Source organism: Ammodytes marinus, assembly GCF_949987685.1.
Source record: "Ammodytes marinus genome assembly, chromosome: 10".
Classification (NCBI taxonomy): Eukaryota; Metazoa; Chordata; class Actinopteri; order Uranoscopiformes; family Ammodytidae; genus Ammodytes; species Ammodytes marinus.
In genome coordinates this window covers 6,496,610-6,521,202 of record NC_137214.1, presented here as the reverse complement: position 1 = coordinate 6,521,202, position 24,593 = coordinate 6,496,610, and the positions used below count along the sequence as shown (strand labels likewise).

The 24,593-nt window shown below is 41.2% G+C and overlaps 1 protein-coding gene across 1 annotated transcript in view; it reads left to right on the top strand.

The window, feature by feature from the left end:
* The window catches only part of unc5a (unc-5 netrin receptor A), a gene marked incomplete at both ends in the record, with an annotated part of 150,158 nt that overhangs the window by 83,344 nt on the left and 42,221 nt on the right, over nucleotides 1-24,593 (top strand). Inside the window, 3 exons of the mRNA XM_080036178.1 lie at nucleotides 18,458-18,601; nucleotides 20,894-20,997; nucleotides 23,145-23,325. Of these exons, the coding sequence (XP_079892304.1) occupies nucleotides 18,458-18,601; nucleotides 20,894-20,997; nucleotides 23,145-23,325 (429 nt within the window). The remainder of the gene's footprint in view (nucleotides 1-18,457; nucleotides 18,602-20,893; nucleotides 20,998-23,144; nucleotides 23,326-24,593) is intronic.

Genomic DNA, 24,593 nt, shown 5'->3' with positions numbered 1-24,593 from the left:
GTTTCGGTGTTTACAAGAAACCAAAACCGTTGTGTTTTCCAAAAAATCCTCCCTGGGAGTAGATCTCAAAAACTTGCGGTTTCATGCCTGCGTTTGCTGTTTTCATGTACATGATATAGTGCAACCGCTGGATTTTTTCCGCGTTTGCACCGTTTCGTGTTGCCGTGAGAACAGGGCCTAAAAGTGTCCTTGCTAAGATAGACGGCAATCAGTTAGAGTCAAACATCTTAAAATTATGACCTCATTTTACAATAGAACCTTTTAAAAGATTAAATCCTAAAATACAAAGTATTAACCGAGACCAAGGCGGTTTTCTAAAATACATCAACAGCAGTTTCTGCCGTAATGAGTCAAATCATAAAGGGAGGCCACATTTAGCAAGTTTAGATCTACAATAACTGTAGAAGGTTCCAGGTTGAAGGAGCAGCTTACCATAAAGCACTTTGTACCCACTTCATGATGCTTAAAGTATCACATTGAAATCTGAATCACAGCAATAGATCGGAGCAGAATAAATTGCCGAGCAATAGGTTCATCTACTACTGTTAGAAGAGATACATTCTGGGGGCGCCCTTAGCTCAGTTTCTTGCCTTCTTTTTAAGATTATTCCCATTAAGATAACATTGTGACAAACAACCCCATAGTGTTTGACAACCGACCCCTTGATGGGGTTGATTGTCACAATGTGTAAGGGTGTCTTTGATGATTAATTTCTTCTTTATTACAATAAGATAGAAAAAGTGAGGGGTACACATTTCAAGCCAACACCTTAAGCTTCAATTTAATGTAGGAATGACTATTGAAAGATGTTTAGGTGATAAGCAATTCTCACTAGAGTAAAACGTGTGCCTACTTACCCCGTTCTCCCCTAGACAGTCTGGGTCCGCGGTATATTTGCAGGTTTTCTCCCAGGCAGATTTTTACCTGTCCAATCAGCAAACAGAGGGAGTGGCTGAGAACAATGACGTTCGCCAGTTTCAGTTCCAGTTGTAGTCAGAAGCCTGCACACGACATACGTCTCGACCAAACGTTTTGCGATTGGTTGGCAGATCCAGAGTGGCACTGGGCAGATCCAATAGTTTTAAACTTCAACAGACACCCACCTTCAAGTGAGTTTACGTTTGTCAATTGAGCGATTCCAGACCTTCTGTACAAATGAAATTAAGTACGATTGTCTGGTAGGACCAGGATAAGTGATGTCTGCTTTATGGCATCATTTGACTTAAACAGTTTAGCATTAAGTGATAAAATACATGTCATTAACAGGATTGACCAAAAACACTTACATTTTGCATTGTTGAAAATATCAACCTAGTGTATATCAATTGTTTAATAGACAATTGTACCAATGCCCATCCCTTGCTACAAAATCATCAAGATGCTGGACATACATTACAGCTAGTGCAATGGGATTTTTCCTACTTGTAATATTTTTAAATTAACATGATGATTTTGACTGATCTGATTTATCATTTATCATATATCAAAAACCTCCATCTGATCAATTCCCGTGTTTGAGATACTAATTTAGAAACTTAAAAGTCTTGCATGTTGAAAGGCAAACTAGACTGGCTGTTTTGGAATTCACGGCTGATCACCACTACACTTGAAACAACCTTTGGTCTGCTGCTGTGATATCTGCAGTTGCGAATGTCTGGGGATTCCCATCGTCCTAATGACTTGTGTGCATGTTTCCATTACCAAATTATATCATACGGAGAAAACACGCTGATCAATCAAGAGTGCAAGCAGTCGTCCATAATCCCTCCACAAGGCTGAAACCAGGACTGAAGTGATAGTTAGTAATAGTTCAACCTTTCTAATTTCTCGCTCTTAGTCTCTCTCTCTCTGGTTCAAGAAAAGGTGAAAGAAACTGTTCCTGTAACTGTGCGTACATTTTTTTATATAGAAATGGGCAAAGGTCACTCATCCAGGTTTGCTTAGCTCAAACGCAGGTAGTCAAGGGGAGCAGGTCAAAAAATGCACTTTACAACATCACTAAATGTTCCTGTGTACTTGTTTATTTACCACGTTATGTTGCGCTCTATATTTTTACACTTTGTGTCATTTTAGAATCAAATACATACAAACGGTAGTGCCCGATAACGGTCACGTATGTATTTGGTTCTCAAATGACATACCGTGTGTTTTGAGCTAAGCTAAATTGAATGAGTGACCTTTTCCCTGTTATTCGTCAAAAATGCACGCACAGTTACAGGAATGGTTTCTGTTGCCTTTTCTTGAGCTGAAGAGCAAGGCAAAAAGCTAAAAATGTAAAATGGTGAACTATTCCTTTTTTACCTGTCTGGTTCAGCACAGCACAGGAAATATTCAGCCAAGTCCATCTATGTTCTCTATGTGAGCACCCTCGCACAAACGTCAAAAGTGACTAGAAAGGTTTTTAAATTAATAACTGGCCCAGGTGTGAAATACAGACGTGTTTCGGTCAGACTGCTCAGTATTCACAGTTCAGGAGATAGAAAACATGGCAGGTGGATAACAGCATACAGGACCTCTGACCTCATCAAAACAGACCAGTTAATTTAAACTGATCCCATTCAGGAAAGACAAAAGAGCTGCTCCGGCTGACTGTGTCTACAGCACATATACCCTTACTGACATCTCCCTTTGTAGGCTTTGGACCCCCTCAGACACAGACACATACACACACACACACACGCACACGTTTTCTTGACTATAGTTGTAGGCACATTCATTGACATAATGTTTTCCTTAGCCCCTAACCCTAACCATCAAAATGAAATGCCTGAACCTAATTCTTACCGGCCAAGAATTCTAACTTTCCAAAAATGTCATTACTCCTTAGGGCTAAACTCAAATTGGTTCTCACAAAAATAGTTCTACAAGTACACATGCACACCGACACAAACACAGGGCCACTAGTTTCAAAAGCTCCTTTGAACATGGGAAAGGAAAGTAGATGTCACAATTTGTCCTTCCTCTGCTGGTATCAATGTCCGATATCGATCCACCCCAGGAGTCTATCGGTTTTCATTACCTGTCCCCAGTAACTTATCTCAATTGTTATGGCTGTGACTTGCTTTCCAAAGCCCCCGCCCGGCTCTGTGTCTTTCCCATGGTCATCATTTCTAGAATTGGAGAAGCGGAGATGTCTGGCCAGTCCCTAATAAAGACATATCCCCCTCCTCACAAATCAATGCTGACAGTGTGTTTGCATAGATTAGGAGACTCTCCCCACACTATGATTTCTCATCAGACACACGATGAGGAGCAAAGCCAGATTGGCATTTGAACGGGGAGTATTGTCGTACGGTACGGAGGCCAGACTGATTTGATTGTGTTTGCATTTCATCTGCCAGCATTGATGGAAACCATTTTGAATCCACGCGACGCATTGTCACCCGGACAGCAAAACCCTCTCAGGTGGAAAATACATTCCGATTTCAATAAGCCCTTTCGCGACTGCATTATAAAAGATGGGGAGATTATATTTTCTTTGTTGATTGAACCGGATGTCGACAAGGCTTCTACAATGATAAACAGAAGATGATGGAGAAAGAAATCAAATGCTACATTTGCCTTCTACTTAATGACTGATTCTTTTCAGAGTATACATTGGAATCGTACACACCATGTTAAGGAAAGCCACTGCAGGCAAAAAATAGTTTTTTTCAATGTAATACAAAAAAATATTGTTTTATGCAGTAAATCAACTGGCAAAGTTTCATGATATCTATGAGTTATGTTTTTCTCTTAATTACTTGCAGTGTCTCGCATTAATAAACTCTTTAATATTCCTTTTCTAAAATTGTCCACATAATTTAAATCCCTATAAAGAAATGTAACCCCTTTATATCACCGCCAGGTTTATTAACAACAGCTCTCTACCTCTGGCAATCCTTTGAGGTCTAAATACTGCGTATGACCTAGGAAGTAAATCTTTTAAAACCATCTATGACTTACTGAATATTACTAATAATAGTTTATTGCACCACAGGGCTAACTGCTTTGTCTGAAAAACCAGCCAGGATTCATTTGTATAGAACATGTATTTTCTGATTGACTAGATCCGGGATTGTAAAGTGACGACATATTTCATTTATGATCATGGGGGGGGGGAGATAAGCTAGCGGCTTAACTGAAAACGATCTGTAATCTTTATTTTAATACCGCAATACTTATCCATGGTATTATATCGGCCAATCACCTCACTCACAACAACCTCCGCCCACTCTGTCTCCCTCTATCTGACGCTGTATTACAATCGTTCTTTCTCTTCTCTTTCCCAGTCCTGTATAGGTCAACAACATGGATGTAGATATATTCTTTATGCCTTTACAGCAGACTCACAGGAGGTCCACTAACATGACTGACATTTAGTTAAATGTGAAAACACCACACAGGTCACCGTCATTTCAGACGTCACAACTCACAATGCAGGTGAATTCAGGTCAGGGTCTTCCTAATGGTCCTGGGACCCACACTGCCCTGATTTAAACATGATGTAATGGAATATTGAAGATCAGTCCAGCTGCAATTTAAGCCAAACCTGATATAGGCCTGAGAGCCAGCGTCTAATAAACAGAAGGAAATAAGAGAATCACAATATCGTCCTAGAAGAACAAAATGGCTGTGTACCACCTGCTAAGCATCGATCAGTAGCCAAGGGGACTAATTGATAATGCATTATTAGCCGCTTCCCCCCATAATGGGACTTGTATTTCATCCCGCCCTTGATTGCGGGACAGAGTCGGAAGGATTTGGCGATGAAACACTGAAAAACAGATGGCAAGGTGAATTGTTCCCGCGACACATCTGCCAACGTGTTCTATTAGGCTTCCTGGGCAGGTCAGCACACTGTACACTGTGTGTGTGTGTGTGTGTGTGTGTGTGTGTGTGTGTGTGTGTGTGTGTGTGTGTGTGTGTGTGTGTGTGTGTGTGTGTGTGTGTGTGTGTGTGTGTGTGCGCTTCTCAGCAGAGCAACACACCTCCAGAGTGAGGAGGGAGTCAAAGTGGATTTAATTGAAGCTTGTGTTTGTCTGGCCCTGAGACAAATGCAAAGCGTGTTTTGGAGCAGTGGGAATAAAGGGATGTGGGTAGAATTAAAAAAACACAGCCAGCTGTTTCGATTGATCTCGCCGATAGAATCACACAAAGCCAAACCCACACTTTTTAGTGTCTAATATAAGTCCGATTTTTTTACATGGAATTGTGGGGTACAAAGGGTCTGTTCCTTTCCCTGTTGGCTGGCCTTGACACAAATGTAATAATGAATTTCAAAATTAACTGCAATTAGCAGAACAAAAGTGAATGATAATTACCGTTTGTCAAACAAACAACGCCGGCGTTCCAATCTCCCACGCGCACACAGCCTTTGTCCTCCCCACCAGAACACATCCCGCGCCGTCAGCCCCGCGCGTTGCCTTCTCTCTCTCTCTCTCTGTGAAGTCATTTTGTATTTGTCAGTGACACAAAAGATGTGTGCCCTTGCTGGAAGTTGGAATGCACTCAGCAGTCTTAGTGCTTCATTCTTTCACAACAGTTATTTATTCACCCACTCTGGTAAATATGGACATGCTATTATCAATACAGTGCTGCAGCTCTGCATTGCACTTTGGTATGGGCAGCTAAAGCATTTTGTTGAGTCTGTGTGGTACTTTTTGAAATCATCATTTTAAAATAATAATAGATTAATAATAGATTGCTGATTCTTAACCCTAACCCTTTCCTTCAACATCGTGGACAATAGTTGTTTTGCTTTGAAGTAGGAATGTGTAACATTTTCTGAATGCTCAAGTAAAATGCATTTTGCACTAGATTTCCAAAGGCACACAGTAGTCTGTTTACACTTGCGGGAAGCGGCTTGTTCCTAAGAGCAACATGGAAACATTTGCTCTGATTTGGTCGAGCAGTAGTTCTAAGCTGTACGTGCCCTAACCAAGACATCTGGATAAAATGTGTTCTGTACGCTGCAATGAAATGCAGCACATGCATTAACCTAGGCCACTTGTTACAGGCCTTGTGCTTCAGCAAATGGAGGCCAAAGTTGCAAAATGTGCTTGGATTCCACAATGTAATTTCACACGGAAGGGATTGAGAATGGAGCCGAGGATAGCCGGTAAACTTCCTCTCCTGACTTTCTGTTCTGATGAAAGCCTATGAACTTTGATATTTTCTGTCATTTAACATTTTTTTTTTGTCTGTAATGTCATTTTATCTTTCAACGTGGAATTGGAAATGAAAGATGTGACTGTTCCGCTGACAGAAGGAGATGGAGTGGGAGTTTGCGGTGTCAATCAGCACCTGCTCTGTTCATATCGGTTTAAAAATAGTGGAGCTGGGAGGTGCAGCGAGGGAGCTGACAGCTTAAATAGTCCATAGAGAGTTTTGATGGGCAAGAGGAACTCGGTGGCTGACAGCTAATGCATTTGTGTGTTTGGCCCCAAGGAGGCTTTCAGTGTATGTATTTTACCCACTCCTCTAACAAACACCAACTCACTGTTCTTCTGCTTTCAAGCTGGAAGATGCAGGGAGACCTGGGTATTGGATAGTGGTGGCATATGTGGAAGATTATTTTATGCAGTCAAGAGAAGAAGAATAGCTCCAATCTTCTCATGAAGTGCGTGTAAAAGGGGCCACAAAATCTTCCCCTTGAAGCATCATAAATAAGAGGAGAATTGCCGGTAGGGTGCTGCGTTTATTCTAGAAGGCAGTTCATAAACTTGTATAGTCTCAGTGGTTCTCAATTGGTCTACCGTCATGTCCCACCTTTTGCCAAAGACATAAACTCGCACACCCAAACACATTTTTAAACATCCAAAATTCATTTGGGTACAAAATGTTTTTGAAACGCATTAAGAAGGTGATGACCAAGTTAAAAAATCTAAATATACTGTAACTGTATGGAATACTAAATCTAAGGACACACGTATCTTGAATTTTAACAAGTTAACTGTCGATCCTTCATGTTTCAAAAATATAAATGTATCAAAAACTGTACAGAAATCCTACATTGATGTAATGCCAGTCATATATGCGTTTAGCCATGTTTACATACAATGTTTAGAGAGGGCGTTATTTTTCCACATGCATGTATACTGAGAAAAGTTTGTCCTCCAAAATAAAAGCAAGGCATATGTTTTATAGATTTTTTTTTTTTACATTAATCAACTTTATTTTCACATATGCATCTGTGAGCCACTTAAAATGGCCCTGCGACCCACTTTTGACCCATCCGTTGAAAATCACTGGTCTAAATTATACTTTCAGAATTTTCTGCGCAGTCTCAAGTAGACATACAGCAGATGGGCTCTGTATGTATAAAGCCTGCTGGACTTTGGGTCTGGTGGGTGACGGAGTAAAAAAAAAACAAGCAGGCAAATGTGTTCCACCTCATGTTGCAGGGAATATAAAAACCCAAGTCAATTACAAGCGTGGTCCCGCCCACATTTACACACTTCTGGATTCAGTATGGTGTGGTCATTGAGACAGCCACAAACACACAAAGAAGGAAATGCAAGGGGGCCGACCTTTTCATGGGAGCGGCTGTTCAATGAGGCATGCTGACAACAACAAGAGCAGCAGTCATGGTCTGTGAGCCATCAGGAAGCATTTCCCTTTAATAATTCATACATTCACCTTGTTTTTAGACCAAGAGTTGTTTTTTCTGAATATGTGTGTTATTTTTTTCCTCCGTCCCTAAGAGAACGTATACAAAAGGTGGAGATTTACTTTCCATTACTCAAATGCAGGATAATTATATAATTGACACATTTAAAATTGTAATAGAAAGCTGTGTTTAGTAAATAGGTATTTGTGTGTAGGGAAAATGCCATATATTGTGGTTACATCTTCTCAAATATGATGTTTCAATGCTTTGCTTTGGCTTACATGAAAGTTCACTGAATATCTTGAGGATACGGACTATTTTTTGGACGCAAGAACCAAATTAAAATAAATGTAAATTGCTCTCAGCTCTAGGGAAATGGTTATTGACATAAGGGACCATTTTTTCTGACATCGTATAGACATTATATAGACAATTGATTAAATAGTCAAGTAATAAGGTAATACTAGGATTTATCTTTCATGGAAATTAGTCAGTATCCATTTTAGTTCTTTCCAAATCTTCGGAAACATCATATCACTCTTCCGTCATCACTATATCTGGTGTTTCTCCGTTTAGACAAGTTTCTCCTGTCAGCATCTGTGCATGTTATTCTAAGCCCAGCTCCAGACATCTGCTACCTCGGATATCAAACGATGCGCAGGGATTCCACTCTGTACTTTCACTCCATTTTTCTACAATTTTCAGCTTCAGGTTATTTATATATACAAGTCCAGAATTTCTCCGTCTTGCATCCACTGTATTAATAATGAATAAGTCGCATTTGAACAAATAAATTAATATTTAAAGACTCAATCCTAGTTCGGCCTGCAGCACTTCATCCCCTCATGCGTCTCATTGTAGTGGATTGTGGACGAGACTGCATTGGTCCACAATGGAGCGAGAACCATGTAGACTCAGCATCGTGTGACCACTTGGGCAGTTGCGGGATTTAACCAGATTTCAGATTGAGGCAATGTGCACTTGCCATAATTCTTTTGAGAATTCAAATTTCTTACACCACTGGAATCAGCTACAGCAAAACAATATCCTTCTACATAAATTCAGAGAAAAAAAAAATTTGCATCATAAAACACTGCTTTATTTTCACCATTATGTGAAGATATACCCATGTCCAGCAAGATTATCTTGCTTTTGGATGAATTCATCTTTTTATTTTTTTATTTTTGTCTATGAGTCACTGTAGTATAGCTGCTGCAAGAACTCTTAAATATAATTACTTGATGTTCACCAGAGTTAATTTTTTCCTACATTGCACAAGGTGTTCACGATGACACCAATATGAACACATCATGAACAGGCTATAAAATCACAGTTAAAAATAGAAAGAGAAATGGAGTTGCAAATTGGAAACGTGCCTATAAAATTGCCAGATTGCTTAGGAAAGATGCCAGTTTTAGTAATCTGAATCACCTGTTAATTAGAGGGTGAGATCTTATTAGTGCTTATTTACATAATTCATACATAAGACAGCATTAATTCATTTAGTGTTACAAGTCATTATCTGCAAATGGAGTATGTGATTATAAGAACTTTGAATTTTCATCTCGTCAAAGTACTGCAAAAACGTCGAAATATTTAGGTTTCATGGAAAGACTTTTGTTGCCGCTGTGTTTCCCCCAGGCTGTTTACCGCATGCTGTTTGTTGTTGTTGTGCTGAATATTTACATTCGCCCACACATCTTTCGCTGGATTAAACCAAAAACCTCCTGCCTTCTAACTAAGACAACCCTGCCGGCCAAAGGCCCAAGAGGTAACCAAGCGATTTTTGAGGTGTGAGAGGAAACTAACTAATGCAATTTGTATGGCACGGAGCACTCTGCAACCAGATGGGAGCGAGGCTGACTCTACCTGAAGCCGTTTTCCTTATTTACTTTGGCACCCGAGGCCATGTCAGACGAATAGGGGAGAGAAACATGTTAGCCAAATGATCGGGCGTTTCATGTGGGGGTAGCCGTCTATCAGATCCTCACGCTCTTGCAGAATGTAATGGAAGCAGAAGTAGCAAAGTGCTCGGGGGGCCTTCACCTCTGATGTCTTCTCATTGGAAGGTAGGTACAAGGTGTGTGTGGGAGATAAAGGAAACCAGGTCCCAGTCACTCCCAGCCTCAACACTGTGGAACATTTTGCTCTTGCCAATCGTCAGGGTCAGGATAGTGGATGGAGAGTAATTACACCAGGGCATTTTGGTAAGGGCACTGTGGTAAATCACAGCAGCACTGTGTGTTGTGCGCGTGTGTGTGTGTATGTGTTTCCTATTAAGGAAAAGGTTAGGCAAACTAATTATAGGAAGGACAGTGTAAATAGAAAAATCCATTGCTTTGAATTAATGTCCATTTGATGCAATCAGGTCTGGCATTTTCTATGGTGGCTGGTCACCAGATATAAGTGGAAACCTCATTTGAATTTCTGGCATGTGACGTTTGTGCTGCTTGTTGACACAGAAACAGCTATTCTGAAGTTTTGTGCATCAATTCATTATCACGTTCAGAAGTCGTGAACACCTGCGTAACTGAAAAGCACAATTTGAGCATCAAGAATCCGCATGGTGCATTGTTGTGAGATCCTGCGTCAGTGATAAATGACATTTCTTGCCGACAATAATGAGTGAAGATCTCACTCTTCTGCAGCATTCAAATTGTGTACATCATTATTCATTATTACTGCTGAGCTCAAATGATTTGCCCCTAAACAGACTATTAAAGCCACTACGAGTAACATGGCACGTTGGCGTCCCCTTTGGACAAAAGCGGTAGTATTTTTACCACGCCCGCTGTCGCAAAGCTGTTTTCTAGCTTGTGCCAGGCGTGCGAGTGTGAACTGAGAAGGGCGCAATATAGTGCATGTCCGTGTGTTGAAAGTGTGAGGACTCTTTTCGGCTCCGTGAGAGTGGTTTTGACACTGCATCAACTAATGCCAGTCAGTCCTACACACCTGATTGCAATGAGTTGATGCAGCAGCGTCACCTAACTACTCTCTCTCACGGAGCTGAAAGATTACGTGTCCTCACAGAAAGCGAATGAAAGAGAGACGGCAGTTAGTATAGATCACGATGAGGTAATGTGTTTGTGTTGTTGATGTAAATAATGTAAATATTTCAGATAATGGTTATCTGATGATGGTGAAGCAAAGCAAACTTTGTGTTAGTACCAACCGCTCATTCATTTAGGAGTAAACACTGCAGTCTAGTTTCGCTCTCGTGAAATTGTATACACGTTGCTTGGCAACGCCCTCGTCCCGCCCGTAGCCTATATCACTCTCCCTTTTAGCTTTTCTTCATTGCATTCTCTTTTTTTTCTTTGATGGTTCAGCCCCGTTATCAGTCATTATGACGACAAATAACTGTCTCAAACAAGGCTCCCGCTCCCCTTCCCTCACCTGGAGGGATAGGCTTCTCAAATCGCGTTGCAGCGCCACACTGAAATCTGTGACCAATACGGATAGGTGACCATAGAGCCTGCACGAGCGGACCGAAAATCGGACTGGGTGTGCGACCAGACCAAAAGCAGTAATAAAAACTATATAAAAACGTCTTTCTTTGCACTGATGGTCTTGTCTGCTGTTAAAGGTAATTTATGATTATCAGAGGAAACATGAGGCTGTTTAAAAGATATTTAAATGTTACTCGTATCTATCTATCTATCTATCTATCTATCTATCTATCTATCTATCTATCTATCTATCTATCTATCTATCTATCTATCTATCTATCTATCTATCTATCTATCTATCTATCTATCTATCTATCTATCTATATCTATAAAGCAAGAAATGTCTGTCTGTCTGTGTGTCTGTCTGTGACTCGCATATCTCTCTGCTTCCGGATATGGCTTGTGCACGGCACAAAGGTGTGCATCCTTGATTGATTATGAAGTTCTGAACCAAATATGTAGTTATCATATTAATATCATACTGGCGGAGAATACATGCACACACTGAAGGCCGCACACACTGAAGGCCACAGTAATGACGGGCATGAGGTAGTCTCCGGCTAAACCCCGCCTCCCTCTGATTTGATTGGCTGCTGCTACCAAAGCTTGAAATGAGTGACAAGCGGGACACACAAGCCAGACCTGCTTCCTACGGGTACTACACTAGTATTTGTAATTTAAGGTTATAATTGGATAAGTCAAGTGCTAATGTTGGTCATAAGTTGATTGATAATTTGAAATCGGTTTTCTTGTGTTTTAAAAACAGCTCAGCATTGGTTTTGGACATCTTTTACCACAATAGATGAGCAAGTTTTCTGTAGATTTTTTTTTACTGCAAATGAAGTAACTACAACTATTTTTGTATTTCATCTTTAAAAATATAAAAGGGTAACACTTTATAATAACTATCCGTTGTAACTCGTTAATAGATCATTAGTAAACTCTTAATTAATGATTATTAATGATTTGTTAGCAGTTTGTTAAGGATTTATAACAATGGTAGATAGTTAATAGCTTAATAATTGAATCAGTTCATCTGGGACGAGGCTGAAATAGGATATAGACTATACACAGTGCATGGGCAATTGAGGGCAGCCCCATTTTCAAATATTTTTAAATAAACTCAATACACACTGTGCATGCCATGGACTTGAACGTGACGTGATCAGTTAATCTCGGATTACCTCCCAGATGAACTGATTCAATTATTAAGCTATTAACTATCTACCATTGTTATAAATCCTTAACAAACTGCTAACAAACACTTAACAAATCATTAATAATCATTAATTAAGAGTTTACTAATGATCTATTAACAAGTTACAACGGATAGTTATTATAAAGTGTTACCTATAAAGGTATACCGTATGCTCTCTACTATAAAATATATAATGCATAAAAATACATGAACATAATTCCTTTTCCCTAGCGTTAAATGGTTAAAGAAACATGCACCTCCAGTCACGAGGTAACCGAAGCAGAATTTCAAAGCAGGCATTCCAGTCCATTAGTGGTTCTAAGGAGGGTCTACCTTGGCCTCCTTGGAGTGGCATTGGACTAAACCTAGCTGGATTGATTGGAGCGCTACCTGCTCGCCTGTTTGTAAGCCATGAATAATCTGTAACGACATTCAGAGCATCAGCGGGGGCCTTGCAGCGTGCATTCATTGTGGAAAATGGACAGCTCAATCAAAAGAAGCGCTTGAAAAGCTGCTCATAACCGGAGGCAAAGCCTTGACCCAGAGCGCTGTTCCACTGACTGGAGTGGCAACCCCTCACCAAACATCCGCTGAATGGGAGGCCTGACTGCTGTATCCCCCGTGAACTCTGCGCTTCCTCTTCTAGCCCCCTCCCCACCCCCCAAACCCCCAACCCCCAATCTCTCTTACCTCTTAATAGACCCATGCTTCATTCAGAAGGCCATCTGAACCTCGTTTCGGAGACAGAGGCTTATGGCACCACCTGCCATTCTCTGCTCTGTACATCACACAGCATGGGCCACCCATCACCCTACTGCTTTACATGGTAATGATGTGTGAAGACTTGATGATGAAGCAGTCATGCCCTTGACTCTGTGACCTGGGGTTAACTTTTGATTATTTACACATGGAAATACTGGTTGGTATGCACCTGTGCTATAGCCTGGTAAGACCAGCCTGATCTGATGTGAGCTTCACATCCACAGAGATTGTAATAATACCCGACTGATCCGCGGGAGTGAAACAAATATGAAGCTCGGGCAAGATCAGGCTGCTTTCGCCAGGCTACCTGTGCTATACCTAGACTCATTTCAACAAAGAGTTTAGCTCCAAAGTTGTCTTTTGACAGCCTGGCCTGGTTTCAAGGTTTTTTCATGTTGGAAAGGTAAAGTAATTGGTCTGAGGAAGGGCACATTGTTGGTTCCTTGAAAAGAAGCTCTGGACACTTTTGATGCTTGTGATGACACTGATGCCATCCGGTACAAAGCAGACCCGCTGGAGGAAATGAAACACTTAAAGCATGCTTTTGATTGGATGCCAGGATGTGCAGACAGTGCATTCTTAAAAGCGTTCATCTGTGATGTCTCCCCTCAACCATTGTGAACTCTCTGCCTTGGAATGGCGCAATCCCCTGATGTAGAGTCACCCAACCCTAATCCCCCTATATCCACTGATGAATCCGGGCCTCACACACAGTATAAGGATGCAGCCTAATTGAATTTCCTTTGGTTTCAATGAAAACACACTCAGGACCTGCGAGTTCCAGTCCTTGCCTTTGATAAGCAAATGACCCCTATGGAATTGAGGTCACCAGCCTGCGAAAACAGAAGAAAAATAAAGTCCCACTCACACACAAGCCCAATATCGACTGACCCGGGATTGAGTCCAATGATATTTACCCTGTGTGTTTTGAGCCCCTGGTGGCCCTCGGGAAAATTCATCCTACACACACACACACACACACACACACACACACACACACACACACACACACACACACACACACACACACACACACACACACACACACACACACACACACACACACACACACATAAATGCCTGTGCTCTTGTTTCACAGTGACTTCCCTTTTACTGTGGGGTTTGTTGGGTACTATATATTTTTTCACTTCTGAATGGAGTGTACTTGTAAACAATCTTGTCTTTGTTGCGGTATGTGTGTGTGAGTGTGTGTCCTAGTGGATCTAGTGAAGAGATTGTATTGTGCTTCAATGCCGGAATACTTTGACACAAGCTCCACAATACAATAATAAAGTCAGTTAATGCATAACCGATCCACTCAGTATCTCCGCCTGTGCACAAACCTTTTTTATTCCTTCTTTTTCATTTGTTAGAATAGAACTCAAGAAGTCTTGAGGCAGAACATTGTGTGTGGCTGGCCTGAGCCCACAGTCCGCTGCCTTGATGCTTTTACAAAAGCTCCCTTTTAGATACGAGCTCTGAATGCATTCTGTGTGCGTTCAGGTGAACAGAATCACAGGCCATGATTTTCATGGCCATTTCTCCCACGTCCCCTCACTAGAATCTCTTTAAACACAGTCTACTGATTGTTCATTGTCTTTAATCATTACAGTGGACTTAAAACAGTTGGGTTTTACGAGCAGCAACAACGTAAAATTGTAGACTTGTTTGGTTTGCCCTGGGTTGTGCCTCTCAGGCAACATTATGACTGCCCTATCTAATTGTTGCAGGTTGTTAGGGCTTCATGAAGCCTGATTTCAGGCACTATTGAAAAGGCCTAGAAAGAGCACTGCCAGCTTCCTGGCAACTCAAGGACACTGGACAATGTTGTTTATTCTTAAACTGAAGTTGTAATATTAAGTATCAGCTCCTATTGTACATTTTCTTATTCTATTGCATTGTTGAGAGAAGCCTGGGACCTAAGAGTGTGTGTGTGTGTGTGTGTGTGTGTGTGTGTGTGTGTGTGTGTGTGTGTGTGTGTGTGTGTGTGTGTGTGTGTGTGTGTGTGTATGTATGTATATATATATATATATATATATATATATATATATATATATATATATATATATATAAACTGGTCCTATTTCTCATCATAGTTTAACACCACATTATGTATTATGAAAGATTGAACACAGATTTGTTATGCAGTGATTATTCTGCCTATTTTGCTTAGTGAAATACCTCTAAGCTATAAAAGTGCATATAGAAATAGTGCATTTTCCAAATATTATTGGAGAGATCAGCTGAATAAGGTGCCCCATTGCACTCCAATAAAAATGAACTCACCAGGGTTCCAGCTGTAACCCAGTACTCATACAGTGTCAATCACATAATCACCTTTAAAAGGTTTGGGATATGAGCTCATTCATAAATGGGCCAAAGATTAAACCGAAGGTTGGGGAATCATGTCATGTTTTAATTATCGTTTAACAGGAACGTTAAGTGCACGCTCAGTATCTTGCAGGAAAGGGAGTGTAAATTTCCTTTTTACACATTTTAGTTCCCAACACTTTCTAGGCGGCTGAGCATACCATTATAAATCGATATTGATCTTGTGTTATAAGTGTGTCAGTACAGCATGTACACAGACAGAGCTTTCCATGAATCAGTAGTGCAGTTGTATGTTGTGTTCATCTTTGATTCTAAAGTTCTCTTTTACTTAACGGCAGCCAGTTTAATTTTGAAAAAACAACAGTAAATAGCAGCCTGTCCAATTATTATTAACTGCTCTAAAATTACAGTGCTATTTTCTTCACAAAGCGACAAGATTATTTTGTCCTAGTTTTTTAATTGGAATGGAATTGTCCAGAGTGACTCACACAGCAGTGTTACTGGAAGGTGTCAGACACAGAAAGCAGGTAATTATGGAGACAGGAAGAGATAAGGAAACGGAATGCAATTACCCCGGCAAGCAGAGCTTCAAATTGCTCCTCTTTGGATTTCTCACCCCGGGTTTGCTATTGTTCATGCTTTGCATCTCCATACTGATCTTCATTTCCCTTCAGCCTCTAGCTCAAAGAGAAAGGACGCTTTGCATTAATCAAATGGATTTTATACTGTAAGTAGAGCCACACCAAGTGATGAATGCATCTCATTGCCCGATTTTCAAATGTATATATTCCAGTTTCATTTTTTGAAAATAATTTTGCGTGCACGCAAACTGCTGTGAGCTCCAGTATAAATCAGGTCTGGCAAATGTTTCCAAGGCAGTTAAGAACTTCTCAGAATTTTAGCTTCATCTAACTTTCATGTTCGAGGTCATGCTTCAGATTCATTCTCCCCCATATTTGTCCTTCACACTTCAACTTTGTTCCAACCACACAAAGCATGCATTGGATGTTATGAATAACTAAGACATAATAGCAAGCACACACATTATTAAACAATAAACTCTCTCCCATTGTGAAGCGCTCTGTGACCCTGGTCTGTGAGGGGCGCTATATAAATAAAGTTTACTTACTTACTTACATACTTCAAGGCGAAAGCTTAATACTAAAATTACTGCTGGTTGTAAGGAAGAAAGAAAGTTTTTTCTTCTACATTTCATCATTCTCTGTAGAGCCCAATTAGTCACTTCCGCTATTTGTTTGAGCATTTAGGTGCTCTCTGAGCAAACACACACGCACACACACACACACACACACACGCACGTCTGCCTGGAATTGGTTGTGTGAGAGAGAGTGAGTCAATCAAAGTGAATTCCTCCTTACTGCCCTTTTAATTCCAACTTTTTTAATTAACTGTGAGTGAAGCATGATGGTGTAGTTTTCACACAGCGCGGGGTGTTGTTGACGCTCAGAGTGGAGCTTGGGGCTAGATGTGGATTCACTGCACATATAGTCACATTTACTGTGATTTAGATGTAGCACAATCACAACATATTTAGATGCTATGGGGGTGGGGGGGTCAGTGAGTGACCCTCAAACTACTTATCACCATGTGTCTATACCGCCTACAGAGCCACAACACTTTCTTCCCAGACAGCGCATGTCACTGTCAGGCCATCCCTCTCTCACTGAGGGCTAGGCAGATCAACGCACAGTTTGCCTTGAAAAACATATTCGAAAATTCCCCATTTTATCAATTCTATGTATCAGCGCAAGTGCTTTGTGTAATGGCTGTAGGTTGGTCTGAGAGGAGCCACTTAGTCAAGCTACCGTCTGGAGCTGGAAATGATCATTGCAGACGGATCAAGTGTGTCAGGGGAGTGTACGGGCGTCACAAAGTGCTTTTATGTAAATTGTAGTTGAAGGGGGGGCTCTCCGTGGACAAAAACACACACACACACACACACACACACACACACACACACACAATATCTTGAAAAGTAAGAATTATTAATTATTTTTCTATTTATTTGAAGGATTAGGGTTTACAGCTCAGGTAAGACCAGCATTTTTACTTGGACGGAATATTCTAATATTTGGAGATCCTGGGGTTTGGATTGCCATGAGCTGTAAGCCCGAATCATCAAAATTAGAACAAAAGAAAGGCTTTAAACATTTCAGTTTGTGTGTAAAACATTTACTTTTCCAATATGTGTGTGTGTGCGGGCGTGCGCGTGTGTGTGTGCATGTTCTACTGTACTATATGCAACTCAGTTTTGGGGATTCTTTCTCGGTTCATATGAAAGATCCAACAGCCCTCTCTCTCTCTCTAGCAGACCCCAGAGAGAATGAAGGAAAACATAGAAATCTCTTTATCAGAGTGGAGAGAAAGAGTAGGACACATGGTAGGGACGGAGATCGCTGCTCAGTATATAAAAATCACCTTGGGATCACAGGTCCCACTTCACAGGTCGGAGGGAAATGAAATGAAAGAGTGCTTTTTCAAATGTCCCAGAAGACAGAACTCTTGTGTGAATGGTTTAGGAAAAAAATCTTGCTTTGGCCTTGTTTGGAGTGGTCTTAACTGTCTACCTGAAAAGAAAAATAATCAGTTTTGTACCCTTGATTACAGTGCCAAACACTTAAATCAACAGTGTTGTGCTGCATATGCTCCCTAGATAGTGAACTATTCCCCCCCCCTCCTGGATTTAATAATAGAGAAGCAGACTGTACTGTAGTATTTTCTGTTTGTCGAGTGTTTGTTTAGCGCGTTCTTGTTCCACTCCCAACCGTTGCCGTTTTTTTTTTTTTTTTTTATCAGCGCTCCAAATTACACCGAGGATAGCTGCGAGGCTCTCTTCTCATTTTTTCTCACTTAACAACCACTCTGTGTTTGTATATGATTACTGGTTCTCTGCTTGTTCATTCTGCCCTGCTTTCTATTTTTTCAATTACAGTACTCTGCCGGTTTAGTGTAAGGTATGAAATGCACTGAAGGATTCCGTTCAGCTCATTTGTTTTTTACTTGTATAGGGGGAAATATTTATGGCCATTTTCAATCATCTCTTTTTATCTCATCAATTCACCATTTTGACGCTCTACTCCCGTGTGTGTTTTGCTTTTTTTGCAGCGCTGCCAATCATGCAGGTGACTATCGAGATCACCAGGCAGCAGGTGGAGAAGGTCTTCGGACTGGACCAGTACTGGTGTCAGTGTGTGGCATGGAGCACTACGGGGACCCAGAAGAGCCAAAAAGCCTACATCAGAATTGCCTGTGAGTGCAGTTTAAAAAAAAACAATCACAAGTCATTATTACAAATCGTTAGCCTCATAGCATAATTGCCTAAATTATATTTACTCTACATCTACTCTACTCTACATCTACTTTTCGTTAGCCTAATAGCATAATTGCCTAAGTCATATTTTAAGGGTTATAGAGTAGAGTAGATGTAGAATAGAGTAGATGTAGAGTAAAAGTAGAGTAGAGTAAATATGATTTAGGCAATTATGCTATGAGGCTAACAAAATGCAAACTTATGAATTTTGTAATGACAAAGGTGCTTATACAAATCTCATGTCAACTTTTAATAAGAGGATATTAGCGAGATTAATTTTTCACTGGTTGGTTCGGGAAGGACTACATTTATAATTTACAAATTAGCGCCAGAGTGTTGAACTGTGATTACAATGGAGTTAAATTATCTTATTAGCAGAAAGTATCTGAACCTGCCATGAAGCGAGTTATGCATCTGCTGGAAGGCATTATTTATATAGATATATATACAAAAAAAAAGTGGAGCTCTAAATTTGAGTATTCATGAGCATATCTCTCGACTTGATACAGTATATCAGCAATGATCCCTATGAAAGAGACCGGAATGAAAACACATCTGAAATGTATTGCTGTGTGCAGCGATCGTAAACCTGTCTGGGGAACACATCCCTTAAGGCACGCAGCCTCAAAAAGCTTTATTAGAAGAAGCCATTTTACATTGAGCAGTATTTTAAAAGCATTCCGCCTATTAATTCCTACATCAATATGCATTATTCCAGACAGAGCCCAATACAGCGCTGTCTCCTCCGAACCACCACGCATTTTCAAAACACACAATCATTATCCGACCTTGTTTGAGAGCGCCCCGAAAAAAAAGTCTGTTAGATGTAGAATAAGAACACGCATACACACAGACACACACACACACACACACACACACACACACACACACACACACACACACACACACATACTTTTGAGCCTTTCAGGGCCGTTCTATCTTTAAGTCTCCTCCAGTCTCATTGTATCAGCTTTAATTAAATTGAATGTCATGAAAACTCTCTACTCGTTTTAATGTTTCTCTCAGAATGATTGGTCAGGACTGGCCCAACATCTGTTTCAAAGGAATTCACCCTGGGTGACACTGGAACATTGCTTTGCTTTAAGTCTAAACCCCTATGGTAACCCTAACCCATGAAAGTGGCCTGTCTCGTTCATTAGATACAACTAGGGGTGAACCGGAGTACTCAACTATTCAACCATTCAATAAAAGGAGCCCGATTCCACTGCCAATCTCACAGTCGAATAGTCGCAAAATGTGCTTATGAAACACAAATCATTCTATTCCGGCTATCTGGGGGTGCTGAATATCTGATTTGACATTAAATTGCATCTGTTTATCCCTATTAATCATGATACGCCGCCTTTTGTGGTGTAAATATCGGCCCATTAACAACACTGTTAATACTAATTTGATCAATCCTCTTGGTGTGCATGAATACATCACAATGGTAGAGAGTAAGTCACTATACAATAATGTCTTATGCCAAGTCAAGAAATCAAACTGTAATGGGGTGTTTCAGACCCTTTTGTTTGGTGTGGGGAAAAAATGGAAGCCAATATAGTGAAATGAGAATATAGATCAAAGAGTAAAAGAAAAACAAAACATGATTTGACAAAAAGTCGTCTATAGACAAGACTTGACCAATCAGATTAAACCATGTTAATTCATAGTGGGGGACACCCTCTTTACCCTGGGTTTATGGGCAAACATATAGCAGGTCTAGGTGCAACAGTAGAGTATTCCATGAGCTGTAATGTGAAGCCCCATGCAGTCAGCCAGGCTTGCAGCAGGAGCTCTTGTCCGGGCGCCTCGGGGCTCTGTCTTGGTTGCGGCCGCTCCAAGCCCCTCACACAGATGGAAGCTGGGAGGCTGGCGGAAGCTGTAAAGAGGAGGGAGGGTGGGTGGGAGGGGTAATGCAATTGCTTTAGCTTGATGCCGGGCCCCTCTGGCAGCAGACAAGCATCTCAGAAGCAGCCAGGCAGCCTGGTAATAAGCAACACGCTTGGTGCCACTGATCCCCGTGTGGCTTAGGGGGCCAACTGGAGTGCGACATGCTCAGCAAGGCCACGGGTGGACATTTCAAGAATGGGGGGGAAAATGTAAAAAGAAAAGAACATTGCCACGGTGGTAGGTTTTGTGGAGAGAGAGGTATTTAATGTACACCTCACCAGCTCTAAGAAATATCCTAATTGCTTTTCCTTCTCTCATTCTTTTTTTATTTCTGTCAGACCTGAGAAAAAACTTTGAGGAGGAGCCGCAGGGTAAAGAGGTGGCATTGGACCAGGAGGTGTTACTGCACTGCTCTCCCCCGGAGGGAGTGCCACAAGCCGAGGTGAGACACGGATACCAAAGATATTTATAGGCCCACCATCTAGCATACACTCACCCATCGCTCTCCAGGAGAGGACAAAGAGCAAAAAGTGTCTCAGGATCAGCTCTCTCTCTCTCTGGCGTCTTCCCCTGCTTCCACAAGGGAACAAACGGATAAATTACACCTCTAATTATTCCCTGTTATTGATTTATCATCTCTCTTACATCTCTGAGAAAGCAGTATATCATGTCATCTTGTCACATCACTCAGGGATAGGTTTGGAAGCTTCACTCGCCGTTTGGCATCTCTAAAGGCCTATTCATAATTGATAGCTCTATTTGTCTCTCTCCATTCTCCCTATCTCATTCTCTAATGCCTTTCGTTTCCACTGAGCAGCACAGTTCGGTTTGGCACGGCACAGTTCGGCAGGGCACGGTAACCCTAGATCTGGCGTATGTTTCCACTGCTGACAGTACCCTCACTTGGTTGGCGGGGCTTGGGCCAGACGGCTATAGCTGCATTATATATATGCAGTATACACTCTATGGGCAACGGCGCTGGCTGAAGCATCTTCTTAACTATCGTGCCATCGTAGCAGCTGGACACATTGTAGTGCGCTGATTCATTTAATGAAGAGAAAAAACGGCACAACATAAACAAAGAGCTGCGTGCCCGACATTTTTCTCTGCACACAAGAGTCTTTACAGAGAGATAACACCTTGCCGTTTATATCTTACACTGAAATTACTATTCTGTCGACCAATCAACGGACGGCAGTGTATAGCTTTACCCTTTTGGGACCTTTTGGGACCCTTTGGGACGGCTTGATACCCCAACGACAGGGTGACAAAAATAGATACACCACGTTTAACTTATTCTGGTACCCTTTCCAACTTTTGACAGTGGAAACGCAAATAAATGTGTGCCGCACCGCTCAGTAGAAGCAAGGCTTTATCTCTCCTCCATCTCTCCTTGTACTGTGTCTCTCATTCACTGTGGTTCCGCTCCACCGGTTCTCTCTCTCTCTCTGTCTCTCTCTTGTCATGTCTCTTGGCGGTTGTGCGTCTGTGTTTAGAGGACCAGACTGGGGCCAGCTGTTTCACCTCGTCCCTGGTCCCACATAGGCACTAACTGCTCTAATAACAACACAAGAGGAGAGGGTCAGAACCAGCCACTCACACAGGGCCCGGGCCCAGAGACAAAGGGAGCTAGCCAACCACAGCCCCACAGACAGTGTAGGGACAGTTTGCAGAGAGATGGGGGGAGGAAGAAAGGTGCCAACTTGCAGTTCAACAGAAAAAAGAACATCCGAGCAGAAGTCACCCACTGGAGAAAAAGAGAGAGCAGACCAGATAGAAGAAAGCCCAATTATATGCAGCTCCGGAACTGGCAGTAATACCGACAACAATTCAGCCGTTCCGTGGCTACACTCTCCAGACGGCACACAAGGTCAAGTGAGGGCAACAAAACAAGAGAGCCCATCTTGAGAGTATAACAACAGAAAAGAATAACATCAGTTTTTGGGGGCTTCTACAAGAAGAGCACACAAAAGAAAAATAGTCCATTTCACTCCAGCCAATAACAGCTACAGAGATCTCCAGAAGAGACAGTACTGTATACCAAACTGCTGCATTTCCCAAACAAAAAGAGAAACTATTTTAAGGCGAGACATTCCAGAAAAAACATTGTTTTTCAAGCACTCTTTTAACTTTAAGATGTATGTCTATTTTGCTTCCATACAATGTCTTCTTTTATGGTAATATACATAAAAGGCCCAGAATGTACATTTATGTGTCATCTGTCCAAACATGGCCTGTTTGTGTCTGTATATTTCTCCTATACAACCGTCTTTAACAGCCATTATCTCAACATTAGTTTTGACTATACTAAAGCACAGATACCTAATAATAAACATTCTAAGGGGGCACTCACACTTAAGCCCAGTTGGCCCGAACCTATTCATTCAAATATGTTGTTCTTATATAAGTTAAAAATGTAACCTAAACAAATCACTGTTTTTCCTGTCTGATTTAAAAATGTCCAATCCACAGCATGTCTGGCCACTGTAAAGCCGTATGGTAGGGAGAGGGAAAGACTGGTAGAGGCAGTTCCTATTCAGCTGCAGTCAATTTTCACAGATTAAAAAAAAAAATGTATCTGTTTTCCAGGTGGAGTGGCAGAGAAACGAGGACATCCTCAACCCGTCGGGCGACCCCAATCTTTTCATCACGGACGACCATAATCTGCTCATCAAAAAGGCCCGGCTGGCGGACACGGGCAACTACACTTGTGTGGCCAAAAACATCGTGGCTCGCCGCAAGAGCAACCCCGCCACGGTCCTGGTCTACGGTAGGTAATAACGTCTTTCAACAGGTGTCAGAGCGTGTGTGTACACAGAGGCTAATGACAGGTCTGGGCTCGGATGATCCACCGGCTTCAACATAATACAAACAGAAAAAATACGAGTGGTGTTTTGCTTGCATGTTGCATCCGTTATCCCACCCATTTCCCACATTAACCCCTGCATGATATTTTTGCATGGAAGGTGCCTGGGTGCACTCTTTTCTATCAGGCAGGTGTTGTAATATACATACAGATTTTCTACAGTGTAGTATTTATAATAAAGAAAAAAAAAAATATGCCATGTGATGTTACTCATATGTGACATATGGTTGACAGCCTGCATAAGTCATTTTTTTTTTCCAGCAAGCAATGAATTACACCATCATAAATAACTAGAGAGAGATAGTGTGCACAATAATAAGCACAAGTTAAAATGTTATTGGCAGTCATTCTGCCAAAAGCTGTCTGTCTCCCGTCTCCGTGCTGTCATCTGCTCTCCTCCTCTGTAGTGAATCCAATACGACAAGAGAGATTAAATTAACAGCAAACAGTAAATAATGACTTGGCTTGATATGCAGACTGATCTCGATTCTAATGTAGAGAGACAGCATGTTTATTGTTCTATCATAGAGGGTTCCTTGGAGGCTTGCTCTACAGCCTGGCTTCATTCTGAGGGTTCAAGAGATTGGAATTCACGTGGGAATGCTGCATCATGAAAGCAACTTTATGCATCTAAGAACGTAATGTAATCGATCGTTATCTAGCACGCTGTCTGACGGGGTTGAATTTTCTTGAAAGTGAATGCTATGGTGACCTGAGTCAGAACAAGAGAAAAACCATAATGCAAAAAATATACAGCACTATGTAGTATGCATACTTATTCAGCTACTGCAGCGTGTCTTCTGCTTGAGAACATATTTAAATAGGTTTTGAAGTGCATGAAAAAACAAGAGATGCACTATCAGCATGTGCATACTTTTTGATAGGAGGTAATCACTGGGACATTACCTGATTATGAATTACCTCTTAATATAATGACACATGAATATAGTGTTGGAGTGTGAGGGACACTTTGGAGCCTTTATGTATCAATGATCCCTTTATCATAAGCGCACATACCCATTTCTATGGATAAGATAAGATATATGTCTCACAAGTCTATTTGATTTGACTTGTATTATGTATCGCTTTAATGTATTTTATGGATGTAATCGTCAAATAAACTAGTGGAAAATTAAATAGACTCTAACAGAGGTCAATGTGTTTCAATCTTT